This window comes from Pongo abelii, chromosome 13 (assembly GCF_028885655.2).
Source record: "Pongo abelii isolate AG06213 chromosome 13, NHGRI_mPonAbe1-v2.0_pri, whole genome shotgun sequence".
Lineage (NCBI taxonomy): Eukaryota > Metazoa > Chordata > Mammalia > Primates > Hominidae > Pongo > Pongo abelii.
The window spans coordinates 105,480,434-105,505,476 of NC_071998.2; the positions used below are offsets into that span (position 1 = coordinate 105,480,434).

Sequence of the window (25,043 nt, forward strand, 5' to 3'; positions counted from 1 at the left end):
AGTCACAATAGTACCTGCCACGGAAGAAGTGAGTGGGTGTGAGTCTGGGAGATAGGGTTGCCAGACTTAAAAAATATAGGATGCCCAGATGAATTTGAATTTCAGATAAACAATAGCTATTTTGTAGTACAAGTATGCTCCATGCAATTTTGAGGCTATGCTTATGCTAAAAATCTTTTTATTTGTTATTTATCTGAAATTTATACGTATCTGAGTATCCTGGCCTGGAGCCCACATTTCCTGACCCTTGTTTCAGATCTCTTTCTTCCTCAGCTTGTTCTTCCTTCCCTGGGACAATGAATGAATCAGAACTTTTCTGCCCTTCTCATTGAAGAGAAAGAACACATCACTAACAGTTGAGTTTGTACCCAGGATTTTATATTTTAAAAACTTGCAGCCAGGCGCAGTGGCTCACGCCTGTAATCCCAGCACTTTGGGAGGCCGAGGCAGGCGGATCATGAGGTCAGGAGATCGAGACAATTCTGGCTAACACAGTGAAACCCCGTCTCTACTAAAAATACAAAAAAGTTAGCTGGGTGTGGTGGTGGGTGCCTGCCATCCCAGCTACCCAGGCGGCTGAGGCAGGAGAATGGTGTGAATCCGGGAGGCGGAGCTTGCAGTGAGCTGAGATCGCGCCACTGCACTCCAGCCTGGGTGACAAAGCGAGACTCTGTCTCAAAAAAAAAAAAAAAAAAAAAAAAACTTGCACTGAGTATCAAGGTTATCAGTCCACATACAGCTCAGTTTTCTGCCCCCAACCCCAACTTCCTGCACTGCCACAGACAGTGAGCCCCAGAGCCACCCTGCCATGGTTCCACAGAGCCCAGGAGGCAAGGTCTGGAAAGGCATGGTGATCCCCACATCAAAAACACACCCTCCCATTTTACATGGAGGGCAACTGAAGCCCAGGGAAGGGCCTGTGATCACAGGTGAAGCCAAGGCAAAGCTGTGATTCAGGCCAGGCATAGTGGCTCATGCCTGTAATCCCATCACTTTGGGAGGTAGAGGCGGGTGGATCACCTGAGGTCAGGAACTTTAGACCAGCCTAGCCAACATGGTGAAACCCCGTCTCTACTAAAAAAAATGCAAAAGTTAGCCAGGCGTGGTGGCATGCACCTGTAGTCTCAGCTACTTGGGGGGCTGAAGCAGAAGAATCGCTTGAACCTGGGAGGCAGAGATTGCAGTGAGGCCAGATCATACCATTACATCCAGCCTCGGGGAGGAAGCCAGACTCCATCTCAAAAAAAAAAAAAAAAAAAAGGAGAAAGGCAAAGCTTTAATTCAAACTCATGACTGCTAACAGCACTGTTATGTGCATCAGATTCCAGAGCTAGCAGACCTGAGAGCTCCTTTGAAATGCAAATTCTTGGCCTCACCCCAAACCTACTGAATCACAGCCTCCAAGGATGGGATCAGCAATCTTTTTCACAAACCCCCTGGAGATTCTGGTGCGTGCTAAAGTCCCGAGAACCACTGCACTGCACTGCACTGCGCTGCTTCCTAAGGCTGGAAAATGGTTTCAAAAACTTGGGAAGGGGGAGGCAATACGAATGTTCTTTTTATTTCTTTGCCTGACAATCAGAAATAGAATTGAGCCAGAATGGCCCAGTCCTGAGGTCTGGCATACATTGTCACCCCTAGCTGTTCAAGAACGCTTCCCATTTTGTAGATGGGAAAGTTGTCACTGCAATGTCTGTTTTCCCACATAGAAAGCTCTGTGAGAGGCCAGGCGTGGTGGCTGATGCCTGTAATCCCAGCACTTTGGGAGGCTAAGGCTGGTGGATTATCTGAGCTCAAGAGTTTGAGACCAGCCTAGGCAACATGATGAAATATCGTCTCTGCTAAAATACAAAACATTAGCCGGACATGGCAACGTACGCCTGTTAATCCCAGCTACTTGGGAGGCTGAGGCAGGAGAATTGCTTGAATCCAGGAGGCGGAGTTTGCAGTGAGCCGAGATCGTGCCATTGTACTCCAGCCTGGGCGACAGAGTGAGACTCCATCTCTATATAAATAAATAAATAAATAGCAACCTCTGTGAGACCAGGGAACACATCTTGTTCTCTACTGTAGCTACGGAGTACTTTCAGTACTCAAACTTGTTAAACAGTTGCCATCAGGAACTCTCATCTTCATTTCCTCCACATGAGTTTATAGAGCACCTCCCTGGTGCCCAGTTGTGTGTGGGCACTGGAGGTACAGAGACAGATCTGGCAGCATGTCTGAGTAGCTCTGAGTCCTGAGTCCTGATTCCTGTGGATGCAGCTGGAGGGGTTGGGCCATGTGTGGTTAGGGGCTTGGAGAGGGGGAGGCCACGTGCCTGAGAGGGGGGAAAGGGGGGGTACAGTTGATGAAATCTCAGCAGGGAGAAGATAGGAGGTGACCCACTGTATTAGGGTTCTCCAGAGAAACAGAACCAATAGGCTATATTAAGGGATTTATTATATGAAATTGGCTCATGCAATGATGGAAGCTGACAAACCCTTAAGATTGGCTGCTGGCAGCTTTGAGACCCAGGAAAACCCGATGGTTCAATTCGAGTCCAAAGGCAGGGAAAAAACCTGTCCCAGCTTCAAGGCAGTCAGGCAGAAGGAATTTGCTCGTACTCAGCCTGTTTGTTCTATTCAGGCCTTCAACTGATTGGATGAAGCCGACTTACAGACACACCCAGAATAGTGTTTGGCCAAATATCTGGGCACCCTGTGGCCCAGTCAAGGTGATACATAAAATTAACCATCACACTCCTCAAGCTGAGGTTGAAAGAGAAGGAATAGTAGTGAGCCAGATGGCGAAGGGCACTTGGGGGAGAGGGAACAGTGCCTGCCAAGGCCCAGAGGTAAAGGTAGCACTGTGCATTTGGGAACAGTAAGTGGTCCCACGTGGGGCTACAGGAAAGGGTGAGGAGGCCTGCGGTATGGAGCTGGGAACATGACAAGTCACAGCTTTGCACAGATGAGCAGAGGTCTGAGTTGGCAAGTTGGGTTTGACCACCATGGAGCCCTGGAGCAGAGCCATCCAGGAGGCAGCTGCCTGCGCTGCGAGGAAAGGAGAGAGGTCTGCACTGCACTCAGAGCTCTGGAGGCATCAGCAGCATCTGCAAGGCCTGGAAGACATGGGTAGAGATTGAAAAAGCCAGCAAAAAGGGCCAGAGGGGAAAGCAAGAGGAGCCATGTTAGAACTGTGACACTCAACGACTCTCGGCCTGGTGTCCAATCCCACGTGGGCCAGTGAGGATGCTGGAGCTGGGCCAGCTCATTCCCAGCAGGGGCAGATAGGAGGTTGTTGGGGACAGAAGGAAACTTTTCCTAAACTGGCAGTACCCACAGTTCCCAATCTCCTGTTGCACAACTGAGTGTCAGGAAAGAGTCAGGTGGACTTCCCAGGCTGGGCCAACTCCAGGGGAAAGCCCAGGCCAGCCTGTGTTTGCCCTGTTCACAATGAATCAAACCCTAGCTATGGTCACAACCCATAATGGCCAGCAGCTCAGGATTGGAAAAGAAGAGTGAGAAAAGGAGAGGCTGGCAGGCAGATTCCAGTTCCTGACTGGGACATGGCCCTGGGTAGGTCATTCTTTCTCTCTAGGCCTCAGTTTCTCTCTCTGCAAAATGGGGCCGATATGCTCTGCCTTTCTTGCCAGCCACAGAAAGGACTATTGTTCAATAATAGAGTGAACGGTACGAAATAGAATAATATCCAATGCTTTTGGACCTGCAAAACCCAGTTTCATATGGTTCAACCCAAGAATAGCACCATTCAGAAGAACAATGGCTACAATTTCTTGTGCATGGACGGCATACCAGGTGGCACGCTCGGTGTGATCTCATGTGCGCATGTGCGTGTGATGCCACATTTTCATCTCATGCACAATCTCGTGGGACACATGTTGTAACCCTGGCTTTTCAGATGAGGAAACTGAAGTTCAAAGAGATTACTTAAGTTGCCCAAGATCACAAAACAGGATTTGAACTTGAGAAAATCTTTTTGGGTCTTTCCTCAGCCCAGACACAGAGTTCCCCATGAGGACAATTTGCTCGGCCTATGTATTCTCATGTGGAAGCAGGTCACAAGCTGGTCTTACACAGACCTTGGCTCTGGCCTTGATGAAGAAGGGTGGAATGTGACTTTTTCAGGAAATGAAGTGTTTCAAACAGGTACATTTCCCTGATGACCTCCAGCTCACCTGCTGTGTGACCTTTCCCATGCTGCCTCACCTCTCTGGGCCACTTTTTCCCTCATCTATATAATGGGGGGAATGTCCTATTTTCTTGAGCCTAGGATAGACACGTTTTCACGTTTTGATGTCTTTAAGAGTGAGATGTAGCTTGCAATCACTGAAGTACATATGCAATGCAGGAGTCTTTCTTCCCTCCCGACCCCAGCTTGTCTGGGGGATGGTTAAACTGACAGCGATAGTTATTATAATCAGAAGACCCTTAGGAGCAAATTTATTTTATTTAACAAGCATTTTATGGGTGTGGTAGCTCATGCCTGTAAACGCAGCACTTTGGGAGGCTGAAGTGGGAGGATCACTTGAGCCCGGGAGTTTGAGACCAGCCTGAGCAACATAATGAGACCTCCCATCCCTATCAAAAAATTTTAAAAAACTTTAAAAAACCAAGCATTGCAACTATGTACCAATTTAATCCTCATAACAACCCAATGAAGTAGGTACCACTATTATTCTCATTTTACAGGTAGAGATACTGAGGCACAGAGAAGTTCAGCAACTTGCGCTTCACCACCAGCCTGTACTGCCTGCCCTGAGGCCTTTTCTCTCTCTTTTGTTTCTGCCTAACTTCTTTTGACATCCTGCCAGGGCCAGATGGAGGATAGGGCCAGACAAGCTAGAAAGGACTACTGAAAGCCTCAGTCTTTAGAGGCATTCAAGCATACCTGAAATGTTAGGAGATGGAGAAAATGGTACTGTGGTAGGGTAGGTGCCGGATGAGCTTGGAGGAATTACTTGGATAGTCTAAGGTGGAGAGTGAGACCCCCAAGTGGCAGCCTGAGGGACAGTGAGGACGCTGAAGACCACTTACTCCCGCCGAGGAGAGGCACTCGGAAGCGCCTCTGTACTGCATTCACAGTGCACAGCTCCGCTTTGAATGGCAGTAGCTCTCCTTATTCACCCTCCCCCTACGCAGGCTGCACCTGGGATCTCTACACTCGAGCAGACGGAGACCCCAGACCATTGGCTTAAGTGCCTGAACGTTATAAATCAAAAGTATTTTAAATGAAGCTGACATGTTTACATTTAAGTTTTAGAAATTTAATTAATTATCCTAGCACTTTGGGAGGCTGAGGCGGGCGGATCACGAGGTCAGGAGATCGAGACCATCCTGGCTAACCCAGTGAAACCCCGTCTCTACTAAGAAAAATACAAAAAAAAATTAGCTGGGCGTGGTGGCGGGCGCCTGTATTCCCAGCTACTCAGGAGGCTGAGGCAGGAGAATGGCGTGAACCCAGGAGGTGGAGCTTGCGGTGAGCTGAGATTGCGCCACTGCACTCCAGCCTGGGCGACAGAGCGAGACTCCGTCTCAGGGAAAAAAAAAAAAAAAAGAAAAAAAAGAAATTTAATTAATTAATTAAATCGTGTCCAAAAGATTTGTACAACTAAAAATTATTCACGAGGCTAGCATGCAGCCTCTACATGCCCATGTCAAGACCAGATTCAATTGGCCTGACGCAGTGACTCACACCTGTAATCCCAGCACTTTGGGAGGTTGAGGCAGGCGGATCATTTGAGGTCAGGAGTTTGAGACAAGGCTGGCCAACATGATGAAACCTCGTCCATACTAAAAATACAAAAATTAGCCAGGTGTGGTGGCAGGGGCCTGTAATCCCAGTTACTCGGGAGGCTGAGGCAGGAGAATTGCTTGAACCTGGGAGATGGAGGTTGCAGTAAGCCAAGATTGTGCCACTGCACTCCAGCCTGGGTGACAGAGCCAGACTGTGTCTCAAAAAAATAAAAATAAAAAGAATTAGATTCAGGCTGTATGTGGGCACCATCTACAGACATCAGACACACACATTTAGGAGTAATAATGATGCAATATTGCCAAATGTTTCTCAGCAACAATGTGCAACTGTTGCAAGTACTGTTTATTTCTAACTCAGGAGGATCTCTCTAACCACACACTGCAAGAAAATAGACTTTGTGTTTCTGGCAAAACAAGAGTTTTTTTTGTTGGCATTTATGCTGAAAGGGAATAGTTAAAATGTTAATTTGCCTTTTTTCTTACCTCTAAGTTCAAGTTCACTCAAATCCTCTCTTGAAGCAGCATCTGTCTCCTCTGTCTGCGGTGACATCATCCACGAAGCATCAGGACACTTGACCTGTTGTTTTCAGAGTCGAGTGCCGCATGTAGAGATTGTTTCCTGGGGCCTGAACGGTGCTGGTTGTGAAAGAGAATAATTAGTGATGTGGGTCCCCCTGTGCCAGTACCAGGCACCAGATCCCAAAGGACAGAGGTGCTTATCTGTTATTTAATAAACTGTTGTGTGTTTGTGGGTGGGTGGGTGGGTGTGATATGTGGGGCCCTCTAAATCCCTGGGCCCCAGTAGTCCAGGTCTAATGGTGGTGCTGTCCCCACACAATGCTCAGCGTCTCCTCAAAATACATGGTATCTGGGCTGGGCGCAGTGGCTTACACCTGAAATCCCAGCACTTTGGAAGGCCGAGGTGGGTGGATCACTTGAGGTCAGGAGTTCAAGATCAGCCTGGCAAACCTGGCAAAACCCTGTCCCTACCAAAAATACAAAAAAAATTAACCAGGTGTGGTAATGACACCTGTAATCCCAGCTACTCGGGTGGCTGGATAGGAGAATTGCTGAAACTCGGGAGGCGGAGGCTGCAGTGAACTGAGATCGTGCCACTGCACTCTAGCCTGGGTGACAGAGTGAAACCTTGTCTCAGATAGATAGATAGATAGATAGATAGATAGATAGATAGATGATAGATAGATAGATAGATAGATAGAGATAGATGATAGATATAGAGATAGATGATAGATAGATAGATGATAGATAGATAGATGATAGATAGATAGATAGATAGATAGATAGATAGATAGATGATAGATAGATAAATGGTATCTGGAGTCTGTCCCCATCATCTCACCCCTGGACCACTGCATCAGCTCCAGCTGGTTTCTCAGGTTTAATCTCCTACCCTAGCCCTCCCCATTCTTCCCATTCAGGCAGAGCGATCTTTCTGAAGAACCAGTCTGGTTATGTCTTTCCAAACCCTTTTAAAATCTTTCCATTTCTCTCCAACACCTCCTAAGTCTAGTGAACCCCTCAGACTGGCTTCCATGCCCTGCAGGCTCCATCTCCTGCCAACCTCTTCAACATAAAGTCTGGCCACTCCCACTTATCACGTGCTACAGCTGCACAGACCTTCCAGCTGCCTGATACACCCACTCTCTCACCTGCTCTCTTCCCTCTTGATAACTCCAGTCATTGTTTCAAGCCTCAAATTAGAGCAATGCAAATTCAAAAAACAAACCAAGCTGGCAAAAACACAAAAAAGAAAGGAAAAAAAAAAAAGGGACATTTCTGTTCTGAGAAGGATGGGGATAAGGAGACTCACTTGTGCATTGCCAAACTGACATTCAAAATCCTTAGTGCTTTTGGATTTGTCATGTTTGGGAGGAGGGTTTTTAAAACATCGGCTTTCTTGAGGTTGAATAAATAAAAGAAAATGCACACATTTTAGGTTTACTGTTCAATTAGTTTTTACAACTATACGTGTGTGTATAATGGCCACCACAATGACAACCTGGATCGTTGTCATCCACTTCAGTGTTCTCTCATACGCTTTTGCAGTCAAATTGCCCTCTTTTGCCCCTGGCAACCACTGATCTGATTTCTAAAATTATAGATTTGTTTGAGCTGTTCTAGAACACAACCATACAGTATATAAGCTCCTTTGTATCTGGCTTCTTTTGTTCAGCATAGCGTTTTTGAGATTCATCCATGGTGTTATATGTATCAACAGTTTAACTATTTTTATTGTTAAGTAATATTCGTTTGTAAGAAAATGCCACATTTTTATTTACCATTTTCCTGTTGATGGGCATTTGGATTGTTTCTTTCTTTTTTTTTTTTTTTGTTTTTGTTTTTGCTTTTGCTTTTGTGTTTTAGACGGAGTCTTGCTCTGTCGCCAGGCTGGAGTGCAGTGGCATGATCTCGGCTCACTGCAAGCTCCACCTCCCAGGTTCAAGTGATTCTCCTGCTTCAGCCTCCCGAGTAGCTGGTACTACAGGTGCCCACCACCACACTCAGCTAATTTTTGTGTTTTTAGTAGAGACGGAGTTTCTCCATGTTGGCCAGGCTTGTCTCTATCTCTTGACCTCATGAACCGCGCACCTCGGCCTCCCAAAGTGCTGGGATTACAGGCGTGAGCCATGGTGCCCGCCCTTGGATTATTTCTAATTTTGGCTATTTTGAGCAATGCTGTTATGAACATTAATATGTAAGACTTTGTGCATAGCACATGGTTTTCTTTCCCTTGGATACTATGGTAATTTTAAAAGGGAAATTGGCTGCTCTCTGACACTTATCATCAGAAGAAAAATCACAATATGAAATGCTGTCAGATAGGCTGGGAGCGGTGGCTCATGCCTATAATCCAGCACTTTGGGAGGCTGAGGCAGGAGGATCACTTGAGGCCAGAAGTTCAAGACCAGTCTGGGCAACATAGTGAGACTCTGTCTCTACAATTTTTTGTTTTTTAAATTTAATTAGCCAAGTGTGGTGGTGCGTGCCTATAGTCCTAGCTACTCCAGAGGCTGAGGTGGGAGGATTGCTTGAGCCCAGGGGTTTGAGGCTGCAGTTGAGCTATGATTCACACCACTGCACTCCAACTTGAAGAGCTTGGAAAAAAAAAAAAAGTGCCGTAGACATAAAGGACATGACTAAGTAGGTTAGAATATAGTAAGCGGGCCAGGCACAGTGGCTCATGCCTGTAATCCCAGTACTCTGGGAGGCCGAGGTGGGCAGATCGCTTAAGCTCAGGAGTTTGAGACCAGCCTGGGCAACATGATGAGACCCCATCTCTACAAAAGTACAAAAAATTAGCCAGGTGTGGTGGCACGCACCTGTGGTCTTAGCTACTTGGGAGGCTGAGCTGGGAGGATCTCTTGAGCCTGGGAGGCAGAGGTTGCAGTGAGCCAAGATCCCGCCACTACACTCCAGCCTGGGTGACAGAGTGAGACGCCATTTCAGAACAAAAACAAAAACAAAAACAAAAAAAGAATAGAGTAAGTGAATGAAAAGTTGTGCATCCATTACACTTTTATTTATTTATTTATTTTTGAGACAGGGTCTCTTGCTCCATCATACAGGCTGGAGTGTAGTGGCAAAATCACAGCTTACTGCAGCTTTGAACTCCTGGGCTCAAGCAATCCTCCAGCCTCAGACTCCAGAGTAGTTAGGCTTGCAGGCACATGGCACCAGACCTGGCTAATTTTTTTTTTTTTTTTTCTTGAGACGGAGTCTCACTCTGTCACCCAGGCTGGAGTGCAGTGGCGCCATCTCGGCTCACTGCAAGCTCCACCTCCCAGGTTCACGCCATTCTCCCGCCTCAGCCTCCCAAGTAGCTGGGATTACAGGCGCCCACCACCACGCCCGGCTAATTTTGTTTTTGTATTTTTAGTAGAGATGGGGTTTCACCATGTTAGCCAGGATAGTCTCGATCTCCTGACCTCGTGATCCACCCACCTCAGCCTCCCAAAATGCTGGGATTACAGGCGTGAGCCACTGCGCCCGGCCACCCTGGCTAATTTTTAAATATTTTTGTGTAAAGATAGGGTCTCACTATGTTGCCCAGGCTAGTCTTGAACTCCAGGCCTCAGGTGATTCTCCCATCTTGGCCCCATTAAGCTTTTAACTACAAACTACACTGAAATATGAAAAAGTATTCAGAATGAAATGAATAAGAATGCAAAATTATAATCATACCATAAGAATACTTTCTGAGTAATCCCAGCACTTTGGGAGGCCGAGACGGGTGAATCACCTGAGGTCGGGAGTTCAAGACCAGCCTGGCCAACATGGAGAAACCCCATCTCTACTGAAAATAACAACAACAACAAAAATTACCTGGGCGTTGTGGAGGGCACCAGTAATCCCAGTGACTCAGGAGGCTGAGGCAGGAGAATCGCTTGAACCCAGGAGGCAGAGGTTGCAGTGAGCCGAGATCCAGCCATTGCCCTCCAGCCTGGGGGACAAGAGTGAAACTCTGTATCAAAAAAAAAAAAAAAAAAAAAAAAAAAAGAATACTTTCTGAAAGTATTTATTCATACAAAAAGGACTTGACCCATGAGGTAGGAATGCAAATGGGCCATGGAATCACTCATTCCACAGTATATACCGAGTGCCCTTGAAGTGCTGGGCACTGCTCCAGGATTGGGGGCGTATTGGTGAAAGAGAAGCAAGCTGCCTGCTCAGATGGCAGAGAATGGGGGAAAACAGGGAGACAGTTTCCTGTTTGAGATGTTGGGAGATGGTTCGAGTAGTATATTTACTGGAAATAGACATTCGACTTGGATGTCCCTTTTCGGAAATGTGCCTGCGTCCAGGGCTGGGTCGGGGCCCCATTGAACTTTGGCTCTGACACAGCTGTTGCCACACTCAGTGGAACTGAATCCATGTTTGCCTTCACCCGGCGTCGCTCGCCCCAACTCTCCCCGCCACAACATGCCAGCCTGGGGACTCTCAAAGGTGGCTTCATCATGAGGTTTGTGGTTGGGTCCCACTGAAGTAAGTCTTGGCGCTCAGAGGGATAGGAATTGAATGAAGACATGAGATTACTGAGCGGGAGGCCTCTCTACGGAAATCTGTGGACTCACGCGTTTACTAATGTTGCTGCAGCCCCGCACCCACCTTGGCCTTGGGCAGCCATAGTCTAGGGCTTTTATAACCTCTCCATGTCAGGAACTCAAATTAGACCTGGGTTTGGAGGTGGTACTCTGAGCTGGGGGAAGGTTTTGTGCAAGGCATTTCCCAAGTGCTGGCAGGATTGTGTCACAGACACAAAGTAAACTTTTGCTGGGCTCCAAGTGACCGCCCACAGTTTATTATAAAGGTGACTGCACCCTGCAGCCACCGGCACTGCCTGGCTCTACGTGCCTCTTAGTCTCAGTATGGCGCTATCCTGGGTTCTTACAGTCCTGAGCCTCCTACCTCTGCTGGAAGCCCAGATCCCATTGTGTGCCAACCTGGTACCGGTGCCCATCACCAATGCCACCCTGGACCTGGTGAGTGCCTGGGCTAGCCCTGTCCTGAGTACATGGGCAGCTGCCTCCCTTCTCTGGGCTTCCCTTTCCCTGCTGGCTGTGGTCAGACCCCTGCTCCCGGCTCTGCCCTTTTCTCTTCTGGGTCCCCGGGGTGAAATTCTCACCAGCCCAGGGAACTCTGGAGGCATCCCCTGCCTCCACTCTGAAGCCTCACTGCAGAGTCCTTCACGGAAGACGGTTCTGTGCTGGGCCTGGAGGGGCTGCCTGGGGGACAATGACTGATCCTCAGGGTGAGCTCCCGCATGCGCACTGCCCACCAGGGGGCCTCATCTCCCCATTTGCAAAATCAGGGAGAGATCTGCCTGAGTCTCTTCCCAGCTGACAGTCAAAGATTCAGCATCAAGCCCCCATCACTACCTCCGACCTTCTCCCCAGATCACTGGCAAGTGGTTTTATATCGCATCGGCCTTTCGAAACGAGGAGTACAATAAGTCGGTTCAGGAGATCCAAGCAACCTTCTTTTACTTTACCCCCAACAAGACAGAGGACACGATATTTCTCAGAGAGTACCAGACCCGGTGAGAACCCCCATTCCAACGCACCCCCATCTCAGCTTCTGGCCAGAAGACCCTCTTCCTGGCTTTGGCCTTCCCATGGGTGGAACCAGGAGGGTTGGCTTTAATCTCCACCGGACTCTTGGCCCTGGACTGTGATGGGCGATTGGACACTTCTCAATAATCTTCCTGTTTTCCTTCCGCCTTCTGTTTTTTAGACAGGACCAGTGCTTCTATAACACCACTTACCTGAATGTCCAGCGGGAAAATGGGACCATCTCCAGATACGGTGAGGGCCAGCCCTCAGGCAGGAGGGTTCACTGTGGGAACAGGGCAGGCCAGCATAAGGTGGGGGCTGGATGTAGAGCCCTGGAGGCTTTGGGCACAGAGAAATAACCACTAACATTTTTGAGCTCTAATGACGTGCTCAGAAACAACTCTAATAGGACACTGCGAGAATTAGATGAGGAAACAGAAGAACACAGACCTCAAATAGTTTCCCCGAAGTCACACAGCTTATACTTAGAACTAGAATTGGAACTCCAGGCTGGCTTCAGATCTGCCTCTCTCTCATGTCCTCTTTAAGACCCTTTGCAAACCAGTGGAAGAAGCCTGTATTTGGAGAGCTGGTGCCTTCAACTATGTCCCCCATCACCGCAGAGGTGGTACATAGCAGAGAGCTGATGGAGCTGAACTCACACCGTTTAGCAGCCCGAGCCTCCTCTCTGGGCCTCATTCTCCTCATCTGTAAAAGGGGGAGAAAGGCCGTGACAGCCACAGTCTGTGTCAGGCTCCTGAGATCCCATGTACAGAAAGTGATTGGCGTGGAGCCCGGCACGTAGCAGGGGCCAGGCACACGGTGGCCCAAAGGAGCCCCGGGCCTTCACTCATGGGTTGTGTGGCCCTGGACACACCTAGGCCTCCTCACCTGTAAGACGGGCACCATTGTGCCATCCCATGTTCTCACCCAGAGGCTCTTTTTCTCTTCCAGAGGGAGGCCAAGAGCATTTTGCTCACCTGCTGATCCTCAGGGACCGCAAGACCTACATGCTCGCTTTCAGCGTGAACGATGAGAAGAATTGGGGGCTGTCTGTCTATGGTAGGCATGCTTAGCATCCCCAAACTCATTCCCCTCTCAGGCCTCACCCCCCCATTCACCCACCCCTGGGGCTGGGACCCCAGAACCCCAGCCCTCCTTGGCCTCCCGCCAGGACCCCACCATATCCCCAGTCAGTCTCCTCGCTCCCCCTGCAGCTGACAAGCCAGAGACAACCAAGGAGCAACTGGGAGAGTTCTATGAAGCTCTCGACTGCTTGCACATTCCCAAGTCAGAAGTCGTGTACACCGATCAGAAAAAGGTAAATGCAAGGGATTGGGCAGTGCCCACCTTGTCCATGGCCCAACTTGGGCAGCCCCAGAGGCCCAGAGGGGGAGAGCTGCCAGGCAAGGCTTCACAGCTAGGCAGATCTTCTGCTCTTAGGCACCTGCCTCACTGTAGGGACAGCTGAGCTCTACAGAGGCCCAGGGGTGGTGGATGAGAGCCCAGGAGGGAGAAGTCCCTGTGAAACCAGGGAGTACCTCAAAGCTAACAAGAGGGAACAGCGTGAGCCAAGGGGTTGGTGGATTGGCAATTGGAGGGGACGCAATGTGGGGAGTTACCACCTACAGACGCCTCCCAAACCCCAGGCTTTCACCCCACCTCCACTCCCCGCTCATTTTTAATACCCATGCAGTGGGGAATTGACACCGTGGTTTTCAGTGTCACCCACACTGCAGCACGGTCACAGTCACCATCCCAATTTTTGCTACAAATGAGAATTACTTTATAATGAGCTCCTTAACACTTTTCTTTAAACCTGTGTTTGGAAGACTTGCGTTGGTGTGGCCCTGTGCCCTAATACCTGTGAAATCACAGCGCCGATGAGCTGGTTCCAATATTTAAAACACATACATGCAGTACTTACATGACTATTCAAAGCAAAACAATCCCATCCATTTGCCACCTGAGATGACCACCAGGGATGTGAACTACCTCCTGCCCCCATCCCCAGTCCCAGGATCCTGGGACAGGGCTTATGAACAAAACCACTGTAGTCAGCTCACCTGATCCACAGCCTGGCACCCCCACTGTCTGGCTAGGGAGCCTCGAATGGGTCCCAAGGCCACCCTGACCCTCAGTTACATCATCTGCATAGTAGTGGTGGTTGTGAGGAATTCAGGAGCTGCAGCATAAGGGCCCGGCGGGTCCTAAGTGCTCAGTAAATGCCAGTGGTTCTTAAGGGTCTGAGCTCCCATTTTAGAGGCAAGTAAGCTGAGGTTCAGAGACAGAAAATGATTTGCCCAAGATCACCCAGCTGGGAAGTGACAGTGCCAGGGTTGGAGCCCTGGTTGAGCTGGTTCCACAGGCCAGAGCTCATTCTGCCCTCTCCCCGGAAGACCTCCCACCCTTTCCCCATCCCTCTGCTCCCCCCTCACCCCAACTCCTCGCTGCCTTCTAGGATAAGTGTGAACCACTGGAGAAGCAGCACGAGAAGGAGAGGAAACAGGAGGAGGGGGAATCCTAGGAGGACACAGCCTTGGATCAGGACAGAGACTTGGGGGCCATCCTGCCCCTCCAACCCGACATGTGTACCTCAGCTTTTTCCCTCACTTGCATCAATAAAGCTTCTGTGATTGGAACAGCTAGGTTGTTAGTCATTTGTTCATTCATTCATTCTGAAGCCTGCCCTGAGTTCAACCCTGGCTGGGCACTGGATAAGACACTGTCCCTGGTGGGAAGAGCCCCACACATGCCAGGATGGATGATGACAGGCACCGAGTGCTGTGGGAGCCCAGCACTGTGGGAAGACGCTTTCTTCTGCAGGGTGGAAATCTGGGAAGGCTTCCTGGAAGGGGCATCTGAACCAATCTAGAAAGATGAGGAGCATAATGCAACCCGCTGTTCCTGTGTACAATGTGTGATCATCAAATCAGGGTCATTTCCACCACCTCAAACATTTACCATTTCTTTGTGTTGGGAACATTATCACACAGTGCCCCATAAATATGTACATTATGTGTCCATTTAAAATAACACAAGCAAACAAATGTGAATTTCTAAACTGAGACTACTGTAAGGCCTGTCTCCTAACAGCAAGATTGTAATAAAACTTCAACTAGTTATAAAAAAAAAAATCCTTTTCTGTTTCTGCTGCAAGCAAGGAAATGAGAGGATGCATTTGAGTAACCTTGAGGCAGAAGACCCTGAACAGCAGTGGAGGTTTGATATTGTTTGGCTCTGTGTCCCCACCCGAATCTCACATGGAATTTTCAGCCCCATGTGTTGGAGGTGGGTCCTGGTGGGAGGTGATTTTATCATGGGGGTGGTTTCTAATGGTTTAGCACCATCCCCAGAGTGCTGTTTCTCACAAGATCTCATTGTTTAAAAGTGTGTAGCACCTCCCCCTTCGCTCTCTCTCTCCTGCTTTCTTGTGAAGGAGAGACTTGCTTCCTCTTTGCCTTCCACCATGATTGTAAGTTTCCTGAGGCCTCCCAGCCACGCTTCCTCTGAAGCCTGCATAACTGTGAGTCAATTAAATCTTTTTTCATAAACAACCCAGTCTCAGGTATTTCTTTATAGCAATGTGAGAACAGACTAATACAAGGTGGATGGGGTGGGGAGAGTTCAGGCATGTGGTGCCAATCACAAGGACCTTATTCCAGTATTACCACGGCCATCGGGGGAGGCACGTTGGGGGGACCAGACTGGAGGCAGCAAGGCCCGAGTGAAGGCTGCTCTGGGCATCCAGGCAAGAGACGGTTGCCTGGGCCAGGGCAGGGCAGGGCAGGGAAGGGCTGGGGTGATGCAGAGGGCTTGGGGCCCAGGCCAGAAGGGCTGGGTGTCTCCATGGACGTGTTCTCAGGGTGCTCACCTGGGAGACCCAGAAGGAGGAGACAACACGTAAGGGTGAGGCTGGTCTCTGGAAATCAGCTGACGTCTTGCAAATGTGGAGCCCTGAGGTGGAGCCAAGCCCGAGGCACAGCCCACTCAGCGGCACAAGCCACGAAGGGCCAGCCTCACCCCAACCTGGGTGCTCGTGATTGACAGCCTCTTGTTACATGAGGGAAGCAGCACCCCTTCCGTGGCAGAAAAGTTGGGCCTGAATTGTTTGAGCAATTCCACGTATGCAGCTGCGTACACCATCCATGAGCCCGAGGCCCTGATGTCCTGGGGTCTAGTCCTGTGTCCACAGGCACCACTCCCCTTTGTACCTCCTGTTCCAACAGCCAAGCTCCACAGGGCCAAGACTACAGCATCCTTTGCTCAGCACCCAAACCACTGCTGTGCCCACAGCACAGAGGCTGGGGACACCGAGCTGATGTCCTCAGAAGGCAAGCGGACAGGACAGCCTCTGGGGTCCCACAACGTCCTGGAACTGAAGGCTCAGAACCTACAAGAAGTTTTTCCATTTCAGTGTTACTTTCAGTGAGACACCATTTTCAACCCTACTCAGGAGGATCCGCTGAAAAATGAAACAGAAATGAGTCACGATGGGCAGAGCAGGGAGAAAAGAAGTGGGGAACATGGAAGAAAAAGCCACGTGAAGAAGAAACTAGAGGTCAAGAGAAAAAGACTCATGGAGGTAGAGGAAGCAAACACACATAACAAAGAATGTGGACTTTGGGTCAGACCAATGTGAGTTTAAACCCAGGCTCTCTCCCAAACCAGTTTGGGTAGATGGCCCAGTGGAACCCCACTCTCCTCATCAGTAAAAGGGGGGCATAGTGAGGGTCTTGAGGGCTAGCGCCTGGACTATGGGAAGCAGGACATGCCCAGTGCTTAGCACAGGGATCAGGGTCTAGCAGGTGCTCCCTAAATGGCAGCTGCTGTTTGCTATTGGAAGTACTGGAAGGCTGGGCGCCGTGGCTCATGCCTGTAATCCCGGCAATTTGGGAGGCTGAGGTGGGTGGATCACCTGAGGCTGGGAGTTCGAGATCAGCCCGACCAACATGGAGAAACCCTGTCTAAAATACAGAATTAGCCGGACATGGTGGCGCATGCCTGTAATCCCAGCTACTCGGGAGGCTGAGGCAACACAATCACTTGAACCCGGGAGGCGGAGGTTGAGGTGAGCCGAGATTCCACCACTGTACTCCAGCCTGGGCAACCAGAGCGAAACTCCGTCTCAAAAAAAAAAAAAAAAAAGAAAGGAGCACTGGAAAGAGTCCAGGTGCATGCTCTTGTAGACAGCAACTTGCTGTGTGCCTCATTTACATCTCTGGCCTCAGTCAAAAGGGACTTGGCTAGGCAGCCCCACCTCAAAGCCCTCCGCTGTTGAAAGATTTATGGTTCTGAGATGGGCAAAGGGGGAAAACTGGAGAAACAGAAGCCACCAGAGGGAGGCAGGCAGAGCACTCAACAGGTCCCCCGGGAAAGGGCTTGGCTGGGCATCAAATCTACCACCCCATAAACTTGACTTTGAAGGCAAAAGTTAATGACATACAGCAGAGACACGGGATGGCTTTGGGTATTTTTTTTGTTTTCTTTTCTTTTTTTAAGATCAATATTCATTCTTCATTTGCCCTCGTAACGAAAATAGATTTTTAAATGCCTCAAATATACAAACATCATTGATGCACACACATTCCAGAAATACAGAGGTATGCGCTGCCACGGGGTAGGGGTGCGGGAGGCGGCCTGGCCTCATGGCCACAGACCGTGCCCCAGCCCGGGCCTGGCAGGTAGCTGGCCACTGATAAATGCCACTGGGATCCTAGGAGAAGCTGGGGACCATGCGTGAGGTACTGAAGGGGACCGTGGTGGATGGCATCCTGGGCACTTTGTAGCTTGTCTGAGGGAAAGGCCTCTGCTACCATAGAGAAGCTGGACACATGTCACCCTGGGGCCCTGACATCCTAAAATGCCCCACTGACTGCCAGTCACTAGGAGAAAGGTCTCCGGCTGTGCCCTTCCCAGTGATGCTTGCCCCAGAGTGACTGGTCACAGGTCAGGGACAGGTTTGCTCCAGAAACCGCAGGCCTTTCCTTTCTTGTCTGGCCCCCTAAGGAGGACCCAAGATCAGGAAAATTCCCCAGTTTAAAAAAATATCTGTTTATCTGTATATAAAATACCTATTATTAACTGGAGTTGGACACATGCAGGACCAGGAGAGACTGCCCGAGGTTCTGCCTGGACCGAAGGAGGCCTCGCTCACAGCACCTCTGTGAGGGGACTGGTGCTCCTGGGAAGTCACTTCTCTTGGTGACCGAGCTGACACCCCCTCCACTTGGAAAGCACAGGGACTGAGCAGGCAGGGCCTGTGCTGGAGGGAGACCCTCCTGGTGAGGAACTATGCGGGCCTTCTGGGCCTCAGCAGCTCCAGCCCACTCCCGGCTTGGCAGGCCACCTGCCCACCCCCCCCCACCCATCTGTCTCTGGGCCCCCAGTGAAGTCAGAAGAGGCAGGAGCCCCGCAGGCTGTGAGCCTGGCGCAGGTCAGCCGACAGTGAGCTTCTCATCTGCCTGGTGGTGGAGCGGACGCTCTCGGCAGCCTGCACGGCCCGGCTCAGGGCCTTGTTGAGCTCCTCTAGGTCTCCCAGGTTGAGCTGGATGGAGTGCCGGTGTCTCCGGGCTGGTGGGGGAGAGGCTGTGGGTGGCCACTCGGCGGCTGGTTGGGCTGAGGTAGGTCCTGCGGGCGCATAGTACCTGAGGAGAGAAGTGAGTGGGCTCGTTACACATGGGGAGGGCTGAGGACAAGCCGAGGAGCACCGTGTGTAGGGTCAACCCCCTTCTAAATGCCAGCTGGGCCACTGGCTCCTATTCTCTGGGTCTCAGTTTCTCCCCCTCTAAAATGGGAATAATAGGCACACATCCAGGGATTTCTTAGAAAGATGAAGGAAGATAACAGCATGAGTGCCTGACCCAGAACAGGTGTTAAAGGACAGGATGTTCAATCTACCTGTTCATCTGATTTACTGCCCATCTAGTACATGCCAGCCAGTGTGCCAGGCTCTGAGGTTACAGTGGGACAAGAAAACATGGACCCTGCAACCTCCTTGGAGCCGGATCTCGGGAAGGCCAGGATCACCCTAGGCTTGATAGCAAAACCCCCTCATTGAAGAATATCTGGGGGTTCCATTTGCCAAGCATGGGGTGCTGGAGAAAGGCAATAATTAATAATAATAGGGATTCTGCAGGAGTGGGAGGGTCTGGCCCCACGTCCTGGGAAGTGGGTAGAAGGGCATCCTTCCTAGCCCACTCCTACAGGAACGTGAGGTGTTGTTTTAAAGTGCTGCAGGAATGGGCTGACAAGCCCATTGAGATGAAGCACGGATTTCCCTAAGAGGTGACAATGGCATCCATCAGGGCCACGAAGTTTAGGGTTCAAGGAAACCAGCAGTGGGCAAGAGGGGGTGTGGCCTCAGCACTGTTGAATAAAGGGTGTGTGTGGTGGAGGAGGGAGATAAAGAAGCATGGACCTAAATCAGGAATAAGTTTAGGAGGACGCAGCAGAGTCATTCATTGGCATCTTGCTCGGCACACTGTAAACTCTGGCTTTATTCCTGAGCCCCCACTGTCTAACTTGCATTATTATACAGTGTGTAGAAACAGATGATCCAAACAGACATTTCTCCAAAGGAGATATTCAAACGGACAATATGTACAGGAAAAGATGCACATCCTTAGCTATCAGGAAATGCAAAGTGAAACCCACTGCACACCCCCTAACATCAAAAAGGACAGATAGCAACAAGTGTTGACAAGGATGTGGAGAAACTGGAACCCTCAGCACTGCTGGTGGGAATGTAAACGGTGGAGCCACTGTGGAAAACAGTCTGACGGTTCCTCCAACAGTTAAACCCAGTGCCTAGCCCAGGGCTGGCATCCTCATCTTTGGTACCCATGTACCAGTTGGTGCCTTTATCTTTATTTTACAGATGAGCAAAGCGGAGCTCAGAGAAGCTAAGTGATTCAGGAGGCAGTAGAATGCGCTGGCCTTAGCAGCTCAGGCCCTGGAGCCCTGCCCCAAATCCCAGTCATTCTGCTGGGCTAGCCATGGGACGCTGGACAAGCTAAGTCACTTTGCAAGGCCTCTGTTTTCTCACCTAAAATGACCACAGTTAGCAACCTCTCAGCTTAGAGCTGATGGAAAATTCAGGCAAAAAGCTGGCACTGCCTGGCTCCGGTAAGTGCTCCATAAACGTGAGCTCCTAAGACCCAGAGTCAGACAGCTGGAAGGGGCAGCCATGGGTTCACACCTGGGCCCGACTCTCCCCACATATCTAACATGTGCTAATTGGCAAGCAGCAGATGCTGATAAAATAATCTGAACTGTATGAACGGGCTTCTTGGATCCCATAAACAGCAGCCTGCACTCCCTCCTCTAGGGACTGTCTGGTGTAAGTAACTACAGAGGCTCCTCAAATTACGATGGGGTTATGCCCCTATAAACCCGCTGTAAAGTCGAAAAATCATAAATCGAACCATTGCAAAAGTAGGGACTATCTGGGCTGGGTTTTCATACACCCCCACCTTCTGTTAATTTGATGACCAACTTGGCCTGAAAGTTACCCAAAACTCTCCCTAGGGCCAACACTGAAAAAGTCCCTCCGGGCTGGAAAGTCTCGGCTGCAGGGGCTATGGGGCAGCTGCCCAGCAGGGGGCAGCACAGGCACACTCCGCTTTCCAAACTACACTGGTCTCAACCACTGGGCCCGTTCAGTCCTGCTGACCAGCAGCTGGAGAAACTTCAGGGTGTCACCAGCGCAAATTCTAGCAGCATTAGAAGCACCATCATTATTGGCCAACTTCTATGTACTATGGGCTTTCCATGCATTAATTCATTCAATCCTCACCACAACCCATTTCACAGAGAAGGAAACTGAGGCACAGGTATAACTCGCCCATCGTGACTTGGAAACAGCAACCTGGTGAGTTCTGCCCACAGGCCTGAGCCTGGAAGAATATAAAATGGGGCCTCAGGAGAAGTAAAGACTCCATGGCTACCGTGGGGTCACCAAATTCTGGGCAAAACATTTTCCGATCAATGAGTTGGAACACTGGCAGGTGCTTTCCCCCATGTCTGCTGGAGGTCTGAGCATGCAGCATTGGTTCTCATCTCTGCTGGAGCGGAAGACTCCTTAACAACTTGCTCAGACTCAGCTGAGAGGGCAGCAAGAAAGCAAATTTACAGACCGGGCACGGTGGCTCACACCTTGCAATGCCAGTGCTTTGGGAGGCCAAGGCAGGCAGATCACCTGAGGCCAGGAGGTCAAGACCAGCCTGGCCAACATGGCAAAACCCGTCTCTACCAAAAATACCAAAAAAATTAGCCAGGTGTGGTGGCACACTCCTGTATTCCCAGCTACTTGAGAGGAGGAGGCATGAGAATAGCTTGAATCTCGGAGATGGGGGTTGCAGTGAGCTGAGATGGCGCCACTGCACTCCAGCCTGGGCGACAAAGCCAGACCCTGTCTCAGAAAATACATATACATAAAAAAATTTTTAAAGCACATTTATAGGCCTGGTCCCCGAATAGAGGACCAGGGCTGGATGGCGCCTTGGGCCCCTGCTCCACCAAGCACCAGCCCTCACAGTGATGCAGGCCCTCACTGCCCACACACCCAGGCTTCTGGCAACACAGCCACTGAAGACATCCAGTCCCAATCGATTCATTTCACAGCAGGGGAAGCAGGCAGAGAAGTAGCTGCTGACAGCTGAGACAAGAAGACAGGTTTCCTACTTCTGGGGACTGGGCTTTTGTCCCTGCACAATCCTATCATGTTGAACCCACTTTTACTCCTTTTTCTTCCTACTAGTGACCACACTGAACAATAGCAACATTCTCTGTGATGGCGAAGCTACTATTTGCTCAGCAATGAGCACGTGACCACACGGCACCACAAACTCCACACATTTCTCATTTGGTTACTGCCACATGCCACACTTAATCCTCATGCACAGGAGTAAGTACGTGGTTGAGACTCTTCCCCCATTTAACAGACAGGGAAGTTGAGGCTCTGAGAGGAAGCTAGTTTGCCAAGGCCACAGTGCTACTAGGGGGCAGATGGGACTCCACCCTAGCTCTGGCCAACTCCAAACCTAAGCCACTTCCATCTCGGCTGCCCTGCCTCTCCTGGCTTGACCGATGTTACGTCCAGAATCTGTGCAAAAAGTCCTACAATATACCCAACCAGGACTCCTCAAAGATGTCCAGGTCATCAAAAACAAGGAAGGTCTGAGGAACTGTCACAGCCGAGGGGAGCCTAAGGAGGCATGACAATCGCACACCACGTGGGATCGTGGATGGGATCCTGGAATAGAGAAAGGACTTTGGAGGAAAACGGCCTGAAGAAACTATGAACTTCAGTTACCAACAATGTATGGATATTGCTTCACTAACGTAGCCAATGTGCCAGATTAATGTAAGATATTAATAATAGGGGAAACTGTGTGTGCAGGAGTGAGGAGGACTGTGGGAATCTCTCTGGACTATCTGCTCAATTTCCCTGTAAATCTAAAACCGTCCTAAAAAATAAAGTCTATTTAAAAAAAAAACCCCAGTGCTCATCACTTACTTGCTGAGAAAACCCATAAGGAAAATGGAAGATGGTTAGGATTCTCAGTCTCCACAAAGTTATAAGCTCCCGGAGGGCAGGGCCCTCTTGCTAGTCCCCTTCACTGCTGGGTCCCAGGGCCGAGCACTCTCCTTGGTACATGGGTTTGTTGAGTGACTATATGAGTGTTGGGCTCCTACCGCATGCTATCCACGCAGGGATAAAACACAGGAGGAGTATACTGCATCTCAGCTGCCCCACACAGGTCTGAATGCTCACATATTCAGTGATCTATACAAAGAGGCTGGGAAGGTCAGAATGAAGGCTCTTACACAGCAGCAGGTGGATAAGGCATGATGGGAACCGAGGAGATGTAGGCAAACGCCGGAGGGGCTGGTGCTGGGGGCGCTGTCGCCAGATACCACAGTCCGGGGGGCGGGCGTGGCGACGAACCCGCCTGCTTGCTCCTCTGCTTGGGGCTGGGAGTTGAAGGTGCTTTTCTCCTCGTGGTGGCCTTCTCTGCCCCTATCAGGGAGGGAACAGCACAGAGAGACAGAGTCTGACCACTTGGCAGATCCAGCCAAAGATGGAGGGTCCACCCAGCCCTTCCCCTATGAGAGCTGGACAGGCCCTACCCTGTAAGACTCCATGCTGGGGAGGTCTCTCTTTGGGGAACAAATCCTCTGCCCTAGTTGCTCTGTCCCAGACTGGAAGAACAGCTGCCCCAGTTAAACTCACCCAGGTCTAATAACCCTGGTCAAGGAGAGCTGAGGGGCTGGCTAAGAGAAGAAACAGTGTTTGTCCCTACCAGAGGTGGCTGAGCCTGGACCATCTGCCTCTGGGGGAGACCCAACAACTCGACCACACAGGGGACACTGAAGGGTATCAGCGGGAGGTGGTCCCAGTGGGTCCCCTGTGACAGCACCACCTAGAAGAGGAGGAAGAGATGTCAGGGGAGGATTACATCTAAATCATCAGATCAGGAGCCCCCATGCAGGCCTTCTGCAGCACTGAGCTCTCCTCGGGACCCACTGCGGAGGGGACAAGCTGCCTCCATCTGGGTGATGACATTGACAACAACCATGACAGCAAGAGCAAGCATTTAATGAGCCAGGCCCTCTGCTAAGGGCCTTCCTGCATTATTTTATCAAATCCAACAAGCCAGTGGGCTAGCCACTGTCTTCACTCCCCCACTTTACAGATGGGGAAATTAAGGCTCCAAGACGTCAAGTAATTTGCCAAGGTCTCAGAGCTGGGAAGCAGTGGTCCTTGGATCCTAAGCCCGGGCTCTCCCAAATGCAGCCCACCACCCACCCCCCCACCCACAGTGAGACAGACCCATTCTCCACGTGGGAGTGGCTCAGAACAGTCCCCTGGGGAACCAGAGGGGTCAGTAGAGGCAAAAGGGAGCAGGAGGAGAGTGGGTGCCATTGTTCTCTTCCCACATAAATCCCCAATGCCACACCTGGATGAGTTCCAGGGCTGGTCTGTTTCTCTTTCAGGCCTTGGCTCAACCACCACTCCCTCTGGGAAGTTCTCCCACCCACCCAGGCAGAGTCAGGCACCCCCCCAGCCCCACTCGTGCTCCCCTACCCCAGCTCTGGCCACTCTGCTTTGTCGTGTGTTCCTTGGGGATAGGGCCCAGGGCCCCACAGGGGTAACTGATGAATGAATGAATGAATGAATGAATGCATGCATGCATGAACAGAGAGGCCTGTCAGGACGCTAACACTAGCACAGGCAGAGCATAGTGGTGAGGAGGTGGGACTTTGGAGTCACAAAGACCTGGGTTCAAATCCTGTTTCTACCACTTGTAAGCTGTGTGTCCTTGGGCAAGTTACTTAATCTCTCTGGGCCTTGGTGTCCTCGCCTGTAAAATGGATGTAATAGTACTGCAGTACTTAGTTCATAGAACTGCGAGGATTAATGTATGCAAAACCCTTAACATGACACCCTCTATAGAGAGGGACTTCATAAATAGCAGCTCATTATCATCAGTCATTATCATCACTATTGCTTGAAAAGTCCTAGAGACCATCTCTTCCAATCCTTTCATTACAGATGTAGTGACTGAGGTACAGAGAAGTCAAGGAACTGGCCTAAGGTCACACAGCAAGTCAGTGGCAAAACTGGGACTAGAACCCATTGCCTGGATTATTGGGCCACTGCTCTCTCTGCCACTCCTCCCTGTGGGCTTAGGGGAAAGTATGAGGGGTGAAGGGAGGATAGAGGGGAGAATAAGACATAATCACTGATGCCAGGTCCCCTGCTGCCTGGAGTCCACCTATCAGGACCCTTCAGGAACTTTTTAAATCAAGGAGGGTGGCTTCAGGCAGCAGCACCTGAAGCAACAGATGTGATGGCAGGACACCCAGAAAAATCCTCTTCCCTGGTCTGTCCCTATAACCCACTGCTAAGTTCAGGGCAGGCCAGATCTTGTCAAGTACACACTCCCCTGAGGGCAAGGAGCTGCAGCCACAGCTGCCTGGGCCAGTTTTCCAGGTACCATTCCTTACCCGCATCCTGGGTCCTAATGGGCCGGCAGTGGGGACAGGAGACTGTGCCATTGCCTTTTGGGACCGCCTTAGGGGACAGAACATGGTATTCGTGGCCTGGGGAAAGAAACCAGGACTGTCAGTATCAGCCCTGTGGATGGATGCAAAATTGAGGAGGATTCTGGAATAATGATCTCCTCTTCCTCCAAATGGTTTTAAT

At 50.3% G+C, this 25,043-nt stretch overlaps 2 protein-coding genes and 1 long non-coding RNA gene across 13 annotated transcripts in view; 1 reads left to right on the top strand and 2 right to left on the bottom strand.

The window, feature by feature from the left end:
* Positions 1 to 754: 754 nt before the first annotated feature.
* On the bottom strand, positions 755 to 7,530 carry LOC129047993 (uncharacterized). 3 transcript variants are annotated; one of them, XR_008509950.2, is made up of 3 exons: positions 7,120 to 7,528; positions 6,243 to 6,395; positions 755 to 2,005 (listed from the first exon to the last, which is right to left on the bottom strand). It is a non-coding gene; the product is annotated as an uncharacterized LOC129047993 (long non-coding RNA). The 3 variants fall into 3 exon arrangements; XR_008509952.2 differs by lacking the exon at positions 755 to 2,005 and adding an exon at positions 2,421 to 3,103 and having other exon boundaries at positions 7,120 to 7,530; XR_008509951.2 differs by lacking the exon at positions 755 to 2,005 and having other exon boundaries at positions 2,421 to 6,395; positions 7,120 to 7,530.
* Positions 7,531 to 11,016: 3,486 nt separating this feature from the next.
* On the top strand, positions 11,017 to 14,472 carry ORM1 (orosomucoid 1). Its single transcript, XM_002820134.4, has 6 exons — positions 11,017 to 11,260; positions 11,675 to 11,817; positions 12,012 to 12,082; positions 12,785 to 12,892; positions 13,048 to 13,151; positions 14,292 to 14,472. Exons 1-6 carry the CDS (start codon positions 11,147 to 11,149, stop codon positions 14,355 to 14,357), a joined length of 606 nt encoding a protein of 201 aa, XP_002820180.2. The 5' UTR covers positions 11,017 to 11,146; the 3' UTR covers positions 14,358 to 14,472.
* A 2,819-nt stretch (positions 14,473 to 17,291) lies between these two features.
* Positions 17,292 to 25,043, bottom strand: part of AKNA (AT-hook transcription factor) — a 62,931-nt gene continuing 55,179 nt past the window's right edge. For all 9 annotated transcript variants that reach the window (XM_054520509.2, XM_054520510.2, XM_024252071.3 and 6 more), the window contains 4 exons: positions 24,845 to 24,940; positions 23,137 to 23,256; positions 22,661 to 22,853; positions 17,292 to 18,477 (listed from right to left, as the gene is read on the bottom strand). In XM_054520509.2, coding sequence (XP_054376484.2) covers positions 18,225 to 18,477; positions 22,661 to 22,853; positions 23,137 to 23,256; positions 24,845 to 24,940 — 662 coding nt within the window. In that variant the 3' untranslated portion in view covers positions 17,292 to 18,224. The remainder of the gene's footprint in view (positions 18,478 to 22,660; positions 22,854 to 23,136; positions 23,257 to 24,844; positions 24,941 to 25,043) is intronic.

What these genes read in the sequence shown, in the direction of transcription:
- ORM1 (XM_002820134.4), top strand. Translation starts at nt 11,147, where the DNA reads ATGGCGCTATCCTGGGTTCTTACAGTCCTGAGCCTCCTACCTCTGCTG. An exon ending in CCAATGCCACCCTGGACCTG is followed by an intron (nt 11,261 to 11,674) that starts GTGAGTGCCTGG and finishes CCTTCTCCCCAG; the next exon opens with ATCACTGGCAAGTGGTTTTA. An exon ending in TTGGGGGCTGTCTGTCTATG is followed by an intron (nt 12,893 to 13,047) that starts GTAGGCATGCTT and finishes CTCCCCCTGCAG; the next exon opens with CTGACAAGCCAGAGACAACC.